The sequence below is a fragment of the Aspergillus pseudoviridinutans genome (assembly GCF_018340605.1).
Source record: "Aspergillus pseudoviridinutans IFM 55266 DNA, scaffold_1, whole genome shotgun sequence".
NCBI lineage: Eukaryota > Fungi > Ascomycota > Eurotiomycetes > Eurotiales > Aspergillaceae > Aspergillus > Aspergillus pseudoviridinutans.
The window spans coordinates 3,649,198-3,668,370 of NW_025091281.1; the positions used below are offsets into that span (position 1 = coordinate 3,649,198).

Genomic DNA, 19,173 nt, shown 5'->3' on the forward strand with positions numbered 1-19,173 from the left:
CCCACTGTCGGAGCCGTCGGCCTCGGGAATTAGCCACAGCGACCGAAACCAGGACCCAAAGTAAATATCACCAGCGGATCATGATTCATGACCTACTGAAGAGTAATCATTAATAGTATTGATTATTAGTAGCGTGATGTAACGCTTGATAAACCTGGAGTATGTGAAATATGTCAAAGGAGTATCTCCCGTCTAGATGGATTCGTGGGCCCAAATTGATCATCTGCAAGGGGAATCAGATCTCGTTGGTCGATGGTGTGCTTCGGCCCCTGAAAAGCTGAAACAACTTGTCTCATGCATACAGCGGATGGTGTAACACGACGGTCTCCATGGTATTTCGTATCAACGTATCGTATCATTACGGGGTACTCCGTACATCTCCGTCCCCTGGATGCCAAAGTTTAAGACAGTTGACCTGTCGAATCTCCAGATTTACTTCAATAGAACGGGTAGTACCCCTGATCATCCCTGCAAGGGATTAGAGGTGACACTGATCTTCTCAACGATCATGCCAGACATGGTCAAGTTAAGACAAACTGGAAATGTTGAAGGCCTGAAATGGATGGTTTGGTGGTGGCTCGGTTCATCTCCAAAACCGGGGTTTCTGACTGGGGCGCCCGGCTATGAGGCTATGACTTTATGACTCTATGACTCCATGATGACAGATACATTTGATCGTCAGCCTCCATCTTCTGATGGTCCGATAGACAAATCAACTTGGCTGCCTGGAGTTACTACTGCCAGGCTTTACTATTTTGAGGGCCAGCCTTGCCGAGGAATGGTCTTGAGGGCGTTTGTATGATTGGATTGAATTACCATCAGGATTCTATTCGCTCCCTAAAGGATCTGCGACTTACCACGTGTCTGCCGCCTCCAGGTCTGTGAGCCTATTATGATTTGCTGCAATGTGCCCGGAAGACCTGTCGATACAAGTTGCATATTGATGAATGCATGGACATCGGACTATTGATAGCACTGATGCGTTATGATTTGAGTCATTCGGCTGACGAATGCTCATCTTATTGATTCTACTGCAGACTGCCCAGCCTTCTCCGAGTTCCCGTATGTTCCTTGCCTGTACTTACGTAAATAATGGGTAATGGTGTTGCAAGAATGATGCGCAGCTGAATTTCCATTGTATTCTGTAAGTCCAGATACGCCGAGCCCATGCCGCGGAAATTCGGAAGACAAAGAAGTTCAGGAACAGCAAAATAAAGCCGAGTAACATAAAAAGAGACGAACACTGGAGCATGGATCCTCAAATTTGCCACTGTTGTCTCGTACTCCTTAAACGACCAATGTTCTACCGTATTTAGTTAATAATAATATTACTTTTGATGGACCAGTCGCACAGTGTAGTGGGACGTCGACTGGAAAGGGGTAAAAATTGGCGGTGAAGTAATCCCCAGAGGATGAAGCAGTGGGCCCGGACGGGAGGAGCTTCTAGAAAATTTCCTTCGAATTTCCGATTGGGGCAATTGACCCATTACCATATGGCAGAAGAATGGCCAGCTGGACGACGAGTCTCTCTAGTGTAACCAGTGTCAGGTAACGAACTATTCCGTACCTACGTCAGTATCTGACCGTTCCATGTGGGGCTCAGTTCCTCTTCATGGCAGGGATGTCCTTTATGTTCGATTATTTTATTTAATCGTTTATTTTTTTACTTTTTATTTTTCTCTCAGTTTTGGTTCTAATTGATTTATGGTAGCCTTTTTTTTTGATGCCCATAATTCCGAATCAAAATAAAATAAGAATAAATAAATCCCAAATGAAAATTAAAAGCGAGGATCACTGATTGCGAGCCCTATATTAAGCAGTGCCTGACCTCGTCTTCGGAATTTACCTTCTTTCCATCTCCAAACTTCGAAGCACTCAAGCATAAATTCTAGTGTGGTTTCCTACCTTACACCAGAAACACTTCACTGTCGAACCTCCGTTTCTCGCTGATCCATCAATATCCAAGCCCATCAGCATCCCGTAACAAACTCATCAACATGCCTTCCTTCGGTGGTACCGCTTCTCAATTCCCTCCCTGCCCTGGCCCTCCGCCAAAGGGCCCTCTGCCTCCTCTTCCCAAATAAACGATATTGGGGCCCTTTAACGAATTTGATGACCTTGCGCCTTCGAGCGGCTCCTCCACGGCCTTCAATTCCCGTCGTGCGAATGACTACTACAACACACCGACTCGAGACGCTCATGAGCTGGGAGCTTGCAGCCTCTGGCATGGATATCACGACTTCAACTCGGTTTTGGCTCTAATACACCTCTTCGGACGATATGCCCTTTCCTCGACCGACCCTACTCATACTTTGGACCATTATCCAACCATTCTAATCCACGGAGAACTTCCGACCTTCTCGGCTTGATTCTGCGACAACCACGGTTGCGGGAATTTCGCTTTGTTTCTTCTATACTATTTCTTTCTGGAGACATGCGCAGGCGCATTGTTTCCCATTCTACCACGCTTGTTCGATCTCAATTGCGACATTCGATTCAGGCCGAATTCCATGGGATTGCGTGGGTAGCTAATTGATTAGCGCACACCGCCCGGCATCTTACATGGAGATGATATCAACATGGTGCTGAAATGATTGACCCCACTTCGAATTCTCAGCGGCATTGTCGGCAAGACCAAACCCCGCAAAGCAAGCTGACGACATGGTCAAGAACCTGAAATTGTCTCAATGTGAAGGGGTGCCTGAACTCTGGACCTAAGCTCCGGGATTTCCGCTAAATCCATGCTGCAGCATGGAGGCTTGGATCTCCTGATCGCCCGGACGGCGTCAAAGCGTCGTTGCAATCAGAGCTACCCATGTTCGAGTGAACTTCTTCAACTTGGACTTCGCTTTTAATTCTGGGAGACTTATTTTCATTCTTTTTCATTTTCTTCCTGATTCTTATTCAGATGCTTTACCCTACGTGGGAGCCTGACTTCTTTTTCCTTCCTCTGTTTCTTTGAGCCCAATGGCATGTACTATAGACCTAATATACCCACATCGCATTGTTACCAGCGTTTGGATACAGTTAATAATGAGACAAATTCGTCTAAGTGGCTTTGTTTCTTCCTAATCGTCTTATGATTGTGCTATCTCGTAGAACTTGCTGGTTATGTCTCATAATGACAGCATTGACTCCGCGTTGTGCGATTGTAAGTTTCACTAAGAGGATTAGTGGTTGATTGGCCCAGACAAATGAGGTACACATGCACCAAGAGATGTTGGACCTGGATGGGTGACATCAATAGTGTCCGTGATCCCTGTCAATACATACCACTCCTATGCATTTATTGAATCACAAGGCAAGGCAACGGCTGATTGATGACTCAAACCCCCTCCAGGTAACTAACTAATCAATGGCGCAGGGGTAATTTCCCCCTCCATTATCGTATTCGACCTTGAGTGCCTGCTATTCTTATCACCATCACCCGGATATATCTCACGGACTTGCCCGGGGGGGCGGGGGTCTTTCCAAAGTGCACGGAACCATATATAAGGTTGAGGAAATCCTATTTGACACAGTGCCATAGTGGCGCAATACTATCTATGGAAGGGCACCAACACGAGATAATCGCCTCGATTATGAGCCTGGCTGTCACTCGTGCGCACGGATTATCTCTACAGCCTCCAAAGCCTCACAAGCATCCCCTGGGCCATGGCGGTGCCAAGTCCACAACTTGACAGGCACCGTGTCCCCACCCCGCCAATCTTCAGCTCTACAAGTGTCCCTGAACTTCCTGCGACCCAGCATACTCCATGTTAGCTGCATATGTGCGACATAGTACTCCGTAGTCATGACACGTTGACGCATTGATGAATCACTAACTCCAATTAATCCTTATTGGGTCATGTCTTCCCGTACCAGGTGAGACGGAGGTGAGTTAGGTCCTGAGGTATCTACCCTTAGTGGTTAGCGTTGGGAAGCGTGGATCGGAAACAGCTCCCGTCGAATCTCTGAAGCAGGTGATAGCCCGTGCCTTGTTTTAGTCGTGTCTTGCCTTGATTTGGGAGGTGGAACGTGGTACCTGGTTGGGCTGAACTTTACCACCGCATGGTCAACTGACACAACTGACACTGCGGAGATGCTGATATCAACTGTTTCATGGATGGTTGCTGACGGTAGGATAATAATTATTTTTAGGTAGTTATCCATTACCGTTATACTCGCCAGGTTTGGATTATGTAGATAGCTTCTACTCCGTCCTCCATAGTCACGTCACTCTCGCCCAAACGATTAGGCACATGCGCAAACGCTGTTTCATTATCTACCTATCCAGCACGGAACAAGTCCGTTTAACGCCCTTGCCTCCATGATAATAGGTGGACATGCCGAATCTTGCATCTATATCGCGATATTTTTGACGAATCATCAATGCATCATCTTATCTCGCGTTCGCCCTTTAGCCTGAAACTGCTGATGAGGCTCAGCGGACACCGGGTGTCGTGTCATCGTGTCAGATAGAAAGCGCTCACATTATCGATCAGTAAACATCGTATATGTGAGACAGAACATTAATAGCGGGGTGAGATAGAATGCAAACATGCTTGTAATTGAGACATTATCTCACATGACATACGAATTTACGGCTTCTGCTGGCTTCAACTTCGGTTGTACCAAGGCCGTTCCCAATCCGAGACGGACCGATGTACCGAGCCTGTGATAGCCTGTGATAAGTTGTAGTTATGCCTGAGGCACCAATATATTTCTCCCCCCGCACGTGATTATACCCATCTCCAACACGCCGTCACTGGTATTTCCTAGGCGCCTGCTCCCCCGACAAGCACAATGGTTCTGGAACTTCATGTCTGGGGTCCGGCCTTTTCATTGCCCTCGATTGAGGCGCAATGTCTTGCTACCATTGCTTATTTTTCCCTCGCGGTGCCCAAGGACGCGTGGGTGCTGATTGCGAGCAGCGATCCTTCCGTGTCTCCGACGAGTATGTTGAACCGATGGMAGCATTGCGTCTATTCGAGATCGCAATGATATCGAAATTGGGAGATCTGATATGCTGATCTGTCCGCAGATGAACTACCTGCTGTGAAGAACGGGACTACATGGGTGAGCCGGTTTCGGAATATCGTTGACTACCTGCGTCAATACTCGAACGGTGCATGGGATCTGGACAGGGAACTGAGCGGCGTTGACCGAGCGGACAATATTGCGTAAGCTTTCTCAGACGCTTCGAGTCACGGTGGCATTCATAGAATTGACAGCCTGCAGGTTTTCGTCCTTTGTAGAATCCCGCGGTCAGCCCCTCCTCGACCTGTCTCTCTATGTCTCCAGCGAAAACTACTACAACCGGACCTCCCCCGCCTACGGCGCCATTCTGCAATGGCCGAATCAATGGATCATCCCTCCGAGGCTGCGCTCGGCCGCAAAGAGCCGTACAGAACACCTGGGCCTCTCATCGCTAGACCTCCAGGCGATGGAAGACCAACGGAAACGCGAACACTCGGCCGCCGTCGCTGCAGGCCAGATACCCAAGAACCTCGTCCAACGCCCTCGGGACACAGTCTCAAGTCTCCTGGGAAAGACCCCCCAGCAAAACCAATTCAAGTTGGAGGCGCTCACGGCGGAGCTATTTGAGCCCCTCGAGGAGATTCTAGGCGAGAAAAGCTACCTTGTCTCCGACGGCGGCGCAACAAGCGTCGACTGTCTCGCGCTCGGCTACCTCGCCCTCATCCTCATCCCGGATCTACCATACTCATTCCTCCGCGCCGCAATGCAAGCCAAAGCCCCGCGACTCTCGACATACACCGAGCGGCTGCGCCAGCGCTGCTACGGCACTGTCAACGTCGAGGTCGCGCATGCCTTGGATGAGGCACGGAGATCCATCGCAGATGCCGCGCCGTTGCCCTGGCAGCCTCCGCAGCGCGCGAATCTCGCCACAGTCTGCAGCACGCTCCTCAACACCGTCGCGGACGCAACCCCGATCCTCAAAGACATCCGCTCCAGCGAGCGCTTACGACAGGCGGCGCAGTCACCTGACTCGGGGCTGTCGGGGATAGAGAGCCGCGCCTTGTCTGAGTACGCCACCGGGCAGAAGAAAGACATGCTTGTCTCCATCGCGGCAGTGGCGGGCGGCGTTGCCGCGCTGATCGGATACATGGTGCATGTGGGATTTCTCCAAATCAGTTTCGGGGGCGAAGAGGGGCAACGGGAGGGAGAAGAGCAAGAGGGGCGAGAGGAGGGACGTTCGGAATTCGCGCTCCCTGAGCTGCCCACGTCTGTCTCTGCCACCGAGTTCCTGGGAATTTGAATCAATCGCCGCGTAGCCGCTGCGTGCTGTATTATTAGATACCTTGGTTTAGTCCGGCTAGAGCATCTACATTCTACTTGATCGTTCCGAAAGGCTGATCCTTCTCGTATCGTTGGGTTCAAACTAAAGCATGGCCTTCGTCATTCATTTGCTCGGCGACATTTAATGGACAGAGGTATAGGGCACCTTCGTAACGCTCAGCTGATTGCTAAAGATAGGATCCCAGAGTCTGTCGACTCGAGGCCCTACGGACTAGGCGTGTATTTTTAGACCCTGGCGCTTTAGTGAGTTTCAGGTATGAGCTTGTCGGGTCGGCGAACCAGGTCCGTAGAGGCCTAGACTGGACCCCAAGCGACTGAGAAATGGTTGAGTTAGGTCTCTGAAGTGAAGATACTATTTCTGGGTGCAAAATGAGATCGGCATTTGATCAGAGAGCTGGACAGACATTAACTTCCCTAATTGGCTCGTCATCGAATGGATAGGGAGGCTGGCCAGTAACTCTCAAAGATGCGAGCGTGTGACAGATCAAAAGAGCGCAGAGTATATACCAAGTAGATTACAATAGCTACAGACATAAAGAGGTGGTGTGTACCAGATGTAAAGGAAGGGAATCAGTATGAACTATGAAACGCAAGTCGACGGTGGTATAAGGTATGTACACGGAGAAGCTGAAATCGTCAAGGCTGGGTGGGGTTTTGGATGCTTCTTGGAGGATCTCGCCTGACATTGGCGGAAGTATTGAAGTGTCAGAAAGGTTGTGAGACAGTTACATGCTAAGAGGACAAGGAAAAGACCCCCAAGACAAGAGATATCATTGGTATCCAGAATGCAAGCCAAAGAGAAAGGACATCACAAAACTACGAGCAAAACAGACATTTACTCGTTGTAGTCGATGTGGACGGTCAGACGGGTAGGGCCAGGAAGGACCTTGCCACCAATGCCATCGACAGCGGCCAGAGCAGCAGTGTAGGCGTCAATGACCTTGGAAAGACCGTGGGTAACGACGGAGCAGAGCTCGCCGGCGTGGTTGCAGATCTTCATACCCTGGACCTCATGGCCGGCGTTCTCGGCCTGGATGGCGGAAACGTCCCAGCCGGACCAGCCACCGTTAACGGCGCTGTCAAAGTCGAACTCACCCCAGGTGCAAGCGTATCCACCATACTGGTCCTTGGGCAGCGCGGTGCCCTTGGCGGCACCCCAGCCACCCTGGGAGTTCTCGTCGAAAGCCACGTACTTGGTCTCACCGGGCTGGAGGGTGATGGTCAGAGCGGCGTTACCGTACCAGCCGTTAAGGCCACCATCGGGGCCGATCTTGTTCCAGAAGACGACGGTCCAGGGGTCGGTGTTGCTGCCAACAAACTGAGCGACGTGCTTGTACTTCTTGGCGTTCTCGGGGGAAACCTCGATGATGTTGCTGCCCCAGGGGTTACCGACGTTGCCCTTGTAGAAAATACCGGAGCCGCTGGCCTGGGTCCTGCCACCGAAGCCGTCGGTGCAGTACTCGCCCTCGGCAGGGGTGGTGGTCCAGTCGACGGAGACGCCGGACGATGAAGAGCTGCCGGACTTGGAAGAGCTGGATCCCGAAGTAGAAGCGGCGGCAGCGGAAGCCACAGCGCTGGTAGCAGCGTTGCTGGCGGGAGTAGCCTGAGCGACGGGGGCGTCGGAGGTCTTAGCCTGGCCTGACCACTCGTTGATCCAAGAGACGAGAACACCGTCAATAGTAGCGTAGACGGTGTCACCGACCGCGCGCTTCTCACCGGCATGGTGGAGGTGACGGCGCTCATGGCCGTGCATACGGGCGACCGAAGAGCCAGCGGTCAGCGCCGTGAGCAAGAGCATCGAGTTCTTGAGCTGCATTTTGAAAGAAGGAGGGACTTGTGTGATTCAAGTTGAGTCAAATAGTTCGGATGAGAGTTCGATAGAAGCAAAGGGTATCACGCTGCTGGAGAGAACTAGCCCAGGGAACGCAACAATAGCACGAACGTCTTATTGACAATGAAAGAATGACTAGGAGCAAGACACGAGGTAATGCTCACTTGATTGAGAGTGAATAAGACTTGAAAGGAGTGTGATTTGCGTACCCAAAGAAGGGAGAGAAAACAGACGCTGGATAAGAGGAGAGAAAAGGAAGAAGAGAGAGAGGAACGAGCGAGACCAAGAGGGGACTGGGGGGTGTAATAAGAAGAGCGGCAGGGGACTGAGAGAGGGTCTGTACGTACTTCCCGTTCTGCACCCGAAATCAACTCGTTTAATGAAAAAGGGGCGATCAGGGGAAAAAGGAGCCATCCTTGCTGCTGATTGGTCGGCTAGGAGCGACGGTTCCTGAGCCTGTCAACTCGCATCTTCAGGAGGGGCAATGATTGGCTGTGCGTCCAGCTTTGTATCCACATAGGACAACAGTCGAGACCCTCGATCCCTGGCACAGGGTCGCGGGTTGCTGGCCCGTTTTATGGTACGGTATTGTAATAAGTCGCTTCTTGTGTGCCTTAGTCCACTGTTACTCAGGTACCTGCATCGTGCATTTGATGATCAAAGTTGATGAAAGTAAAGAGCACTCAACTGATCAATGCGGCAATTAGTGATAGATCAATTGAAGCATGGCAGCGATGCATTCTTCATCGAGATCTGATGTCATTGTGGGAGATTAGATGGTTGGAATGCTGGCCACGTTCCTAGCACCTGACAGCCCATATGCGCTTGGTCTATCAGCCCAAATGCAGGAACAATTATGGATAATTATTGTCGAAATAAAATCTATCCGGAGAGGTACACTCATCAATTCAGCGAATCGTGGTACACTCTGGCCCTACTCTCATGACTGTATCCGTAGAGATGGAAGCAATTCGCCACGTCAATATGTGACCCACGTGTTGGTAGGCTATCGCGTTCTGATAAAATGGCGCAGCAGAGAATCTCAATGCTCCAAAAGGGTACTGCCATCATACTGTGACTGCCGGATGGGCAGCGACTGACTCTACTCATCCTCCCGCAAAGCATCGGCCGGAGTCTCTTACTAGAACGATCCCTCGTCGAAGGCATACCTTACCCTTTCATGCTTATATGATAGAAAATCTCTTCTTCCCGTTAAAAAATCAATCCAGGATCGAATGAAGAGATGGATTTTGAACTCTGAAGACCCATCTAGCCAGCCTGATCTTCCATCCAGTAGAGTACTCCATAGACTGAAGACCCTCATATGTGGGTCGATACAAAGCAGAAACAGCAAATTCATCTACATCTTTATCCACCGCCAGATTCTAGAATGGCAATTGACTGTACTATGCGACAAATCGACAGGGACAGTAGATGTATCCATCTCCACAACTGTGTCCACTGTCCACTGTCGAATTGCCACATCCATCATTGTACAACAGGGCAGTCAGGTACACCAAGTCGTTGACTTATCCAAACTTGGACGGTGACTGCAGAACAGACCTCTCACTGACTTGTAATGACGGCATATGAGCGATATATCTGCGTTGACCAATGCAGTCTATGTCACCAATTCATTTTCAATTCGACAGGCAAGAGAAAATCCCATCGTGAATGATTGTGCGCGCTAGTCCTTCCAGCAACACAATTGGCGGACGCCTGCCGCCGATTGGGCGCTTAGAACTATGCTACTTAGTAAATAAACATGGTATCCGTGGACAAGCTGGTCGTGGTTGACGGACGGCGGAACCAGAGAATCTGTACCATGAACACAACCATGGGAGTCATTTCCTAACTTGGTGTCACATGTTGTTAGGAAATTCTTTCATAAAAGCCCAACTCTCGGCGGCGGGGCCTTCCGGAAAACTTAGAACATGTAATTTCCTTTCGGAACTCATCACCTTGCAGGGGAGGACTCGTCATCAGGTTGATCATCGTTTGGAGCTGACATGGCAAAAAAATTGGATCTCAAGTACAAAAAGGGAAATGTCATGTGACCTGGAGTTTCCGATTACCCAACAGGACTTCTACACCGGCGGTTATGATAGCAAGTGATTAACAGCAACGTCATTCGCATTCATCGATTATTGCCATAAGTCTAGTCCTTATCCTCCAAGTCTACTCCGCCCTGAAACGCTGCTCCTCCTGCCTCTACGTCCACCTTGAGGCTCTCGTCCAAGCCACATGTGCGGAACAGCATCTGTGGCGTCAACTCCTTGCTCAACCCCGGCAAACCATCCCTCTTGAGCTTCTCCATAGCCTCGCGGATAGCGGTCAGAGCAGGTCCAATTGCCGCAAAGGGGAAGATGATGATACGGAACCCCATCTCCTTGGCTTCATCCGCCGAGATCGACGGCGTCGCCCCATGCTCGACCATGTTCAGTAGCATGGGCCACGGCGCCAGATCCTGGACCGCCTGACGCGCCATCTCCCTGGACGTGATCCCCTCGAGGAAGCCGACATCTGCACCCGCATCCCGCGCCGCCCGCAGCCGTGCCACGCTCTCCTCGTACCCATGGCCCTGGAGCGCGTCGGTCCGCGCAATCACGACGATGTCGCTGCCCATGCGCTTCCGCGCCTGCACCGCCGCCCGGATGCGGCTCACGTACGTCTCCTTGTCTACCAGTATCTTGCCAGCGAGATGTCCGCAGCGCTTGGTCTGCACCTGATCCTCGATGTGGAAGGCGGCGACTCCCGAGCGCGAGTATTGCTCTGTTGTGCGAGCGACCATAATTGGGCCGCCGTAACCGGTATCGGCGTCAGCGATGACCGGGATAGAGGGCGAGATGTTGGCGAGCATCTCAGCATTCGCGCGCATGTCGTTCAAGGTGCAGATACCAAGGTCGGCCTGGCCGTGGACGGAGGCTGCAGTACCGGCGCCAGTCTGGAATGATAACGCTCAGTGACCACGACAGCACAATTGTGTAGGCTGAGCACTTACCATGTACAGCGCATCGAACCCCACAGACAAGGCAATCCGAGCAGAAAGACCATCGTAAACACCCGGTGCAACGATGAATGACTTGGGGTCCTCAAGAGACCGCCGGAGAGCAGTGGCTGCTGTGACAATGGGCATGATGAAATGCGTAAGTGGAATATAATATTCAGATATATGTTCAGAAGTTGCTTCCTGCTGAGCTTAGCAACATTGAGAGTGCGACGCGTAGCGGTAGATATAATCTAGGGGTGTTGACTCAAAGGGATGTCGCACTCGACCAACACACGGTATCACCAACACGCAATACAAGACACCAATTGTGTCCCTGAGACAATTACTCAACCCCTTGCTCTTGTTAGCCTCTCTATTTATCTGTTATTTGCGCTGAAGCATGGTCTTGCCACTGATCCGAGATCGGGAGTCGATTAATAAGCTCTCGGGATTCTCTCGGGAATTGCATTTCTGTAGAGAATTGCATCTTGCAAGAGATATGGATTCGTTCGGTTTTCAGTAGGTAATCCGGGGATTCATCTAGATATTTCGAAGCAGAAACCATATGCATAAGTTCAAGCATATTTTAGGTCGTGAGTAGTCTAGACAGCTGCATATTAATATTTGCTGCTGATATTTGATAAGGTGAGACTGGCCGCCACTGGTTCTTCTGCTTCTCAACTTTCCAGTTTCCGCCACTAGTACCTCTTGGTATTCTTCATTCTCCACATTCCCGACGATTCAATCCTTCGATTTCAACCTCTCCACCTCTTCATCTTGAATCTGGTCTCTCACAGCATGTCTTAGACGCACATGATTTATTTATGACACTAATCTCTTCTCTTCTTTTCATCTTTTCCTTTTCTTCTCCTATTTCTTCCCTACCATTCCGACCTCATGGCGCGATCCGCCATCGTCCAAGAATACAATCCTCCGCCCACCTCGAATCCCACCCTGAGTGTTGATCAGAAAGTCTCCCTCGAGCGACAGACGAATGGCATCCCTCGTCCTCAAGGCTATCGAGTCTCATGGCACGCTAATCCGGCCGTGGAACCGCACCACTTTGGCCAGTCGCATCCCATGAAGCCCTGGCGACTGACCCTCACGAAGCAGCTCGTCATGGCCTACGGGATGCACCATGCCATGGACCTCTACCTGGCCCGCGCTGCGACGTACGAAGAGATGGCTGACTTCCACCAGACGGACTACCTCGACTTCTTGAGACAGGTGATGCCAGGAGACATGGAGAATCCAGAACAGAGCGAAAATATTGCGCGATTCAATTTCGGCGACGACTGTCCCATCTTCAACGGGCTGTACAACTACTGCTCTCTGTACGCCGGCGGCAGTATCGACGCGGCGCGCAAACTGTGCAACAACCAGTCCGAAATCGCGGTGAACTGGTCGGGCGGCCTGCACCACGCCAAAAAAGCTGAAGCCAGCGGCTTCTGCTACGTCAACGACATCGTCCTCGGCATCCTGCAGCTACTCCGACACCACCCACGCGTCATGTACATCGACATCGACGTGCACCACGGCGACGGCGTCGAGCAGGCCTTCTGGTCCACCGACCGCGTCCTCACCGTCTCCTTCCACAAATACGACAAGGATAACTTCTTCCCCGGCACGGGACCCCTCGACAGCACCGGCCCAACCCACCCGCTCAACCCCGGCGCCCATCACGCCGTCAACGTCCCCCTCAACGACGGCATCGACGACGAATCCTACATCCAGCTTTTCCGCGACATCGTCGGCGCCTGCGTAGACACCTATCGCCCCGGCGCCATCGTCCTCCAGTGCGGCGCCGACTCCCTCGGCTGCGACCGCCTCGGCTGCTTCAACCTCAACGTCGGCGCCCACGGCGCCTGCGTCGCCTTCGTCAAGACMTTCGGCCTGCCCCTCCTCGTCGTCGGCGGCGGCGGCTACACCCCGCGCAACGTGTCCCGCGCCTGGGCCCACGAAACCTCCATCCTCATCGACGCCCAGGACCTCATCGACCCGAACATCCCCGACACTGTCGCCTTCCGCAACCACTTCGGCCCGGACTTCTCGCTCTTCCCGCCCCTGTCGGAAATGCGCAAGCTCGAGAACAAAAACTCCCGCCCCTACCTCGCCGGTCTCGTCCAGGCCATCCGTGAGCAGCTCCGCTATATCCAGGGGGCCCCCAGTGTCCAGATGAGCTTCATTCCCCCGGATATCCTGGGTCTGCGCGAAGACACGGAGAAGGAGATCGAGGAGACGACGGCCCATCTGGAGGAGGAGCGCGAGGAGCGCGAGGGGTCCGGTAGTGCGGCGGTCAAGGGGAATCGACGGCGGGAATTGGAGAAGGGTGCAGGGTATCGGGGGGAGCTGTATTCTTGATTTTTCTTGTGTTTCGTTTTTCCTTGGGCGTTTTCTATTCTATAGCTTTGGGTGGTTTACTCGTTTGGATGGGTGGTGCTCTGGCGTTTGGGCTCAAATCTCGTTGCTCGATCTATGATATCCCAGAAGAGATTTTTTTTGTATTTTCGATCCTTTTTGGCTATCAGTCTCAACCGGGTGGGACAAGGCAGGTCAGAAGGACCAATCTATCATTATAGAATTAAGATGCTCCCCAGCCTAACCTCCCGTCCTTCTATCAATCCCATATTCCAATATAGCCACGTATATGACACATTATCTCCTGAACCTCCCATGTCCCCTTTCCTCTCGCGCGTCAAATCTCTAAGCGCCTTCTCGTCCTTTTATCGCCTTCGCTCCCCTCTCAAAATCAAATCGGGTATCCAAGACGGGCGACGCATTCGGTAAGTAAAATAGCGCAAAAAAAAAGACCACTGAAAACGAAACGCTGTGTTGAAGTCAAAACGATCCCGTCGGCTGCGTCAAAAAAATGTGGCGAGGGTCATGTCACCTTCGTTTAGCCACTTCTTCTTGGCAGGTTGACTACCATGTCATGGCTTCTTCACCTGCTTCCTCACCTGCTTCCTCACCTGCTTCCTCACCTGCTTCCTGTCCGTTTGGAGCAACGATTGAGATCGCTCTCAAGTCGACGTTGCACAACGGGCTAGAGGTCCGGACGCCTGGCGGGACGTCATCCGAGAAATAGGATGACCGAAGAGAAGCGTTGGTATGCAGCAAGATCAGATAGTTGAGAGTAGCGTCAGGCTTATTTTTCCTCCGCGTCGACATATTCATCGACTTCGGACGTCCGAGAATCCTTGCGTTCTACGGAGTTTTTGCCCACGCTCGAAGGTTGCGGGGCTTCTGAGGGTCCGGAGCCAGTGCCACTACCAGTGTTCTTTACATCAACAGCGTCAGCTGCGGACGGAGCGGTTTGGTCCCCTTGTTTTGGTACGTGGGGTGGAATCTGGAATTGGCTGTTGTCTTTCTGGCCATCCAGGATGGGTGCGATGGACAGGATTTGTTTGACGGCGAGTTCAGGGTTTTTAGAGTCACTGTAGTTCGCGGTCAACTTCCGAGCGAAGGATAGAAGTAAAAAGGCGCCTCCGTCACTTACACATGCGCGCTGATGATCCAGTCCAAGTCCTCCTCACCCTCGTCGGGACCTCCGGGGCCCCCGTGAACAGGGCGGAAGAGTCTCGGACGCCATTCCACTCCTTCGTCGGCCCGCTTAGCGGCCTCTTCACGTTGACGATCTTCAATCTTTGTCTTTTCGTCCGTTGCTGCCTCGTGGTTACGGGCAAGGAGCGCCTTGACCGTGCTGTGCCACAACCGCTGCGATTCCCGTTCGCCCTGCTGTTCTATCGGCCGGGTACTGGGCGGCGCATGTTTTGCGTGTGTTGCATCGAACAGGACATCCTTCTTGTGAGTCTATACATAGTCAGTATGTGGTTATTCTAGGACGCACTCGGGCAGCATACATGAACGTCCTTGATGAACATCTCTCCGTTCCAAAGTCCAGACAGCTCATAGTATACCTCGCCCGTTTTCTCATTCTTGATCGTCCCTCCGATTGCATTGTAGGTGCCGGAAAAGTACCCCTTCGTCTTGAACTCGATGTCGGCGACTAGATGGTTTTCGGGGCAACGGACGTAGCTGTGATCACCGAGCTCATACTTCATCTTTCCAAAAAGGATCCCACGAGCGTACATATTCGGTTGTGTCAGGATGCTGAACACCGTTCAATTAGTATCAGATTGAACAACGTCTATCGCTGCAGCTCATGGAAGTGGGATATGCGGCCACATACTATCGTTCGCCTTTCTCTGGGTTTTGGCCGCGGTTTAGGAAGCGTAAAATGGCGATACCCTCCATCATACTTGCCGCCGAGTTTCCTAGGAACTTGCTGCGAGGCTTCAACGTCCCGTCAATCCGGATGTGGTGTTCTGGCGCCATGAAGAAGTAGCTGGACTTCGGAGGGTGGTGAGAGGTCTGTTCGGCGATGTAATACCCTCGCGTGCCGTCGGGGTAATCCCAGTAACAAGTGAAGGTCTCTCCGAGAATCGGATTCAACGGCTTCTTCACGCCTCTGCAGTATCCACGGTTAGAAAAGATGTCTCATCTTCGGAAACAGAATGGGAGAAAGTCGAGTGCACGTACGGAGGTTTAATGTGCCATCCGCTTAGGTAAAACTTGACGACGGAAACGAAGCGCTCGAGGGGGTCATCGATCGTGGGCATGGGAAGAAGGGTCTCCGGATGAGCCATGAAGCTTTCGATAGGGATCTTGATTAGCAGAGCATCACAGCGAGGTTCGAGCACACATACTTGGTGATCCGTTCCAACATGGAGCGAGGCTCCAGAATGAAGGTAGGCAGCACGACCCGACTCAGGTCTGCGCCCGGTCGGAGCTGGGAAATGATATGTGACAGCACTGAGCAAAGGGGTAAGCGCCTATATTACCGAGAATAGAGCCTCCGGGGAAGAGCTCCTTGTTGCAACTGAACCTTACAACAATTACATACCATTGCCCTGTTCAGGCTCAACGACCTCATCTTCCCCGCTTCCGGCTTCCGGCTTTGATTCATCCATGGAGGAACGAGTACCTGAAGAAAGATGGAAAAAAGTGGCCCAGTCAGCGGACATGATAGAATGAACTGACGGGCTATGATGTAGATGGCTAAGGATATATAGAACAGAAGAATATATGGAAACAAGATTCGTGCTAATGATAAGGTAACCAAAGTAAGGACGGAAAAATTAGGCGGAGAGAATGATTAGAGGGGAAGGACAAGCAAGACGGGTATGACGTGTTGGAGAGAAGACAGCAACAACAGTCATATTAGTACGGAGTAGATAGATGGCAGTATGTACTCCGGAACTCTACTCACTGGCAGTGGCCGCAGATGAACGCCGGCGGATATGCGGAACAGTCACAGGCATTTCGTTACTGTGATATAAGAAGCAGTAAGGTAGTAATAAGTAGGATCAGATAGATAGAATGATTATCGCGTAGGGAGGAGAGAAGAGAGGGAGGACAAAGAGAAAGAGAAACGAGAAAAAGAGGTCTTCTTGAAGGAAAAGTCGCTTTGGGGAGTCTTTTTCTGACGTCTCTTTTCTTTCCTTCTGTTAGGTAGATAGATATTTATGAAACCAGTTGACAAGTCTTGTGGTTCCTTTGTGAGGGGAGGCTTGCGCAGTATCTACATCAGGATGAAGTTGGAAGAATGAGAGAAGAAAGAGAGAAAAAAGAGAGAGGATTTTTATCGATGACTTTTTCCCTTTTTTCTTTTCCCCCCTCTTCGCTTGACTATTGTGGCATACTGTTTTTTCCATTAACTATTTTATTTTAATCCAGTCAAGGATAATACTCTTCTTTTGCTCATAGTTTAGTTTATACTGTGGGGAGCAGCCAGCAGGCAGTGACGTTGCTAATACAGAATCCCAGAGAAGGCTGAAGAGGTATTACCGTTTCAATCCCCACAGTCCTACAACAGTCCAAGACATTTAAATACCTACCATGTTCAATGACGATGGTAAGATGGTGTCAATCAATTTCTCCTTTTTTATCTACTGTTTATCTCCTAATGTCAGGATCTTATATCTTGCTTTTCAACCCCTGTCGCGCGCGTAATCGTATTTCTTAAGGTAGTTCTCACCGACTGATGGCGAGGGGCAGAAGCTTGGCAGGTGGGGTTTACTTTAGGGAGCGTGTACGCCGTACTCGTATAGATACTCTTCTTGACCAATTGGTTAAGATTAAACGAACTGTGTCTATATCCATCTATCTACCTAGTATCTGTAGTCTATGCCTAGCTGTCTCAAGTCTCCGGGTAAATTAGTTTCAGAGACCCTTCTTACACCATCATCCCGCCCTAACTATTTGAAGCAAACCCAAGTCAAGCAATGGCCATGGGTGATTAGATAGGCAACCATGTCTAAGACCTCAATTCAGAACCTTGCCGTCATTGGCACATCCCCTTGGGTAACCTCCTGGACGAATTCCATATCCGGTTGATGGAGCATGACATGAAAGTGTTCAACTGCGTGGACCGATTTGAGCGACTTCCAGTTCTTGAACCAAATGACCTGTGCTTGTTTTTAGTTTACTGGACCTCTCATCGCCAGTTAGGACAGCAAACCTGTTCAGCCGGCACCCGTGACCGAAACGTCCTTGTCACATAATCATCGATCTCCTTCCTCGCTTGAGGCGTCAAATCATCCGTGGCAGGATCATCTTCCAGCTCGAACTTGGTCCACACCACAAGATGCACAATGTCCTCCTCGACCCCATACGGCCAGTCATTGTACAAGATCCGAATGTCCTCTGCACGAAATCACGTCAGAACGACCAGTCCACTCAACAATAGGGGCAAACGGACCTTCGAACTCGAACGGCCGTCCCTTGGGCGTCAGATCATCCGCCTGTCCAACCCCCCAGCAGAGCCTTTCCTTGACCATGAATCGCATGATCGATCCATACTTGGCCACAATGTGCGCTTTAAACTCAAGATACCTTCTCAGTTCGCTCGGAACGCGCTGGAACAGATCTATCCGGTTACTTCCTGGTTATAACATGTCAGCAGCGGGTTGCCGTAAATTACTCCAATCCGGGCCCACTTACTAACAATCTCCTTTACTGTCTCCCAATCCTGCCTCTTGTACTCCGCATCTGGAGTCGACAGAATGGCAATGGACTTGGCCGGCAAATCGCGCAGAAACGCAGGACATTCTGCCGGCCACTGTGATGGGGGAACATTGACGAGCCAGTACGGTAATTTCTTCGTCAAATTCCTATTTTGAGCTAGTTGTGCAGTTGAGACGCTGATGGTAGGTGATTCAAGGGTCTCATTGACAGCTGTGAACGTCGCTGCTGGTGTTGAGAGACTTGTATTTGTAGGCATTGCGTCGTTGGTCTGTATAAGCGAATCCCCTTGCGTAGTTGTGGTATACTTCGGTGAGTACCTAAGCGAACGAAATGAGATCTGCGCTTACGCAACACTTAAGCTCCAGGATGGCAAGATGGGAAGATTAATCAGAAATGACATGCTGTGTGGAGGAAGGAGAAGTCCTCCCAGACGGTGGGATGGGATTACGGACTCCTTGAGCTGGATTGACCCTGATCAGCGCAAGGGACCGTTAACTGGCAAGGGGATCGACCCGTCAAAGGACCCGCAAGAGCACCCAGAATGTTCTTCCATTGCTTGAATAGCTTCTAGCTTCACCTTCATGTAGAAATACAATAAGGGCAAAAATATTTGAGCCAGCTTCATTCTTTTCACTCTATCTCTCAATCGCTGGGGGCAGTCCAAGCCAAGAACAACAATGAATGCAAGTGAGCCTAGGGAGAATGTCAGAAGCATAGTTCTCCACTGCGGAGCGGCGTCATTGTCAATCATTAATTCGCCCTAAGCAATGCTGGAACAGCTTTTTGATACCACGTATCTACTCCGAGTATCTTGTTTTCCAACAAAGACGTGGATACCGATCGGTCCGAGCTATCTACTTTACGGTCAATATCGTATGGTCCAAAACTATCGTCTCACGAATCTGCCGCGCACAGCAGACTTCACACCATCAGCATGCGGTAGAATTCTCCACGTATGCCTCAGAAACAGGGGCATCATATAAGCAGTCTATTACTCATGTCCTAATGCTGGCATCTATGGGCCGCC

At 51.0% G+C, this 19,173-nt stretch overlaps 6 protein-coding genes across 6 annotated transcripts; 2 read left to right on the forward strand and 4 right to left on the reverse strand.

Annotated features, from left to right (window-relative positions):
* Positions 1 to 4,785: 4,785 nt before the first annotated feature.
* Asppvi_001259 (glutathione S-transferase family protein) lies at positions 4,786 to 6,259 on the forward strand (the record flags this gene model as incomplete). Its single annotated transcript, XM_043297560.1, has 3 exons — positions 4,786 to 4,936; positions 5,024 to 5,162; positions 5,221 to 6,259. The coding sequence occupies 3 exons, from the start codon at positions 4,786 to 4,788 to the stop codon at positions 6,257 to 6,259; spliced, it is 1,329 nt and encodes a 442-aa protein (XP_043153495.1).
* An 876-nt stretch (positions 6,260 to 7,135) lies between these two features.
* aspf4 (allergen Asp F4) lies at positions 7,136 to 8,116 on the reverse strand (the record flags this gene model as incomplete). The annotated part of the gene is made up of 1 exon (XM_043297561.1): positions 7,136 to 8,116. One exon carries the CDS (start codon positions 8,114 to 8,116, stop codon positions 7,136 to 7,138), a length of 981 nt encoding a protein of 326 aa, XP_043153496.1.
* Positions 8,117 to 10,289: 2,173 nt separating this feature from the next.
* On the reverse strand, positions 10,290 to 11,267 carry Asppvi_001261 (isocitrate lyase/PEP mutase family protein; the record flags this gene model as incomplete). The annotated part of the gene is made up of 2 exons (XM_043297562.1): positions 10,290 to 11,075; positions 11,133 to 11,267. 2 exons carry the CDS (start codon positions 11,265 to 11,267, stop codon positions 10,290 to 10,292), a joined length of 921 nt encoding a protein of 306 aa, XP_043153497.1.
* A 750-nt stretch (positions 11,268 to 12,017) lies between these two features.
* hosA (histone deacetylase HOS2) lies at positions 12,018 to 13,481 on the forward strand (the record flags this gene model as incomplete). The annotated part of the gene is made up of 1 exon (XM_043297563.1): positions 12,018 to 13,481. The coding sequence occupies one exon, from the start codon at positions 12,018 to 12,020 to the stop codon at positions 13,479 to 13,481; it is 1,464 nt and encodes a 487-aa protein (XP_043153498.1).
* Positions 13,482 to 14,265: 784 nt separating this feature from the next.
* On the reverse strand, positions 14,266 to 16,144 carry Asppvi_001263 (OSBP family protein; the record flags this gene model as incomplete). Its single annotated transcript, XM_043297564.1, has 7 exons — positions 14,266 to 14,554; positions 14,617 to 14,930; positions 14,981 to 15,230; positions 15,310 to 15,588; positions 15,660 to 15,770; positions 15,827 to 15,932; positions 16,024 to 16,144. 7 exons carry the CDS (start codon positions 16,142 to 16,144, stop codon positions 14,266 to 14,268), a joined length of 1,470 nt encoding a protein of 489 aa, XP_043153499.1.
* A 1,305-nt stretch (positions 16,145 to 17,449) lies between these two features.
* Positions 17,450 to 18,402, reverse strand: Asppvi_001264 (GIG1 family protein; the record flags this gene model as incomplete). The annotated part of the gene is made up of 4 exons (XM_043297565.1): positions 17,450 to 17,587; positions 17,641 to 17,825; positions 17,881 to 18,063; positions 18,123 to 18,402. The coding sequence occupies 4 exons, from the start codon at positions 18,400 to 18,402 to the stop codon at positions 17,450 to 17,452; spliced, it is 786 nt and encodes a 261-aa protein (XP_043153500.1).
* Between the last annotated feature and the right edge of the window lie 771 nt (positions 18,403 to 19,173).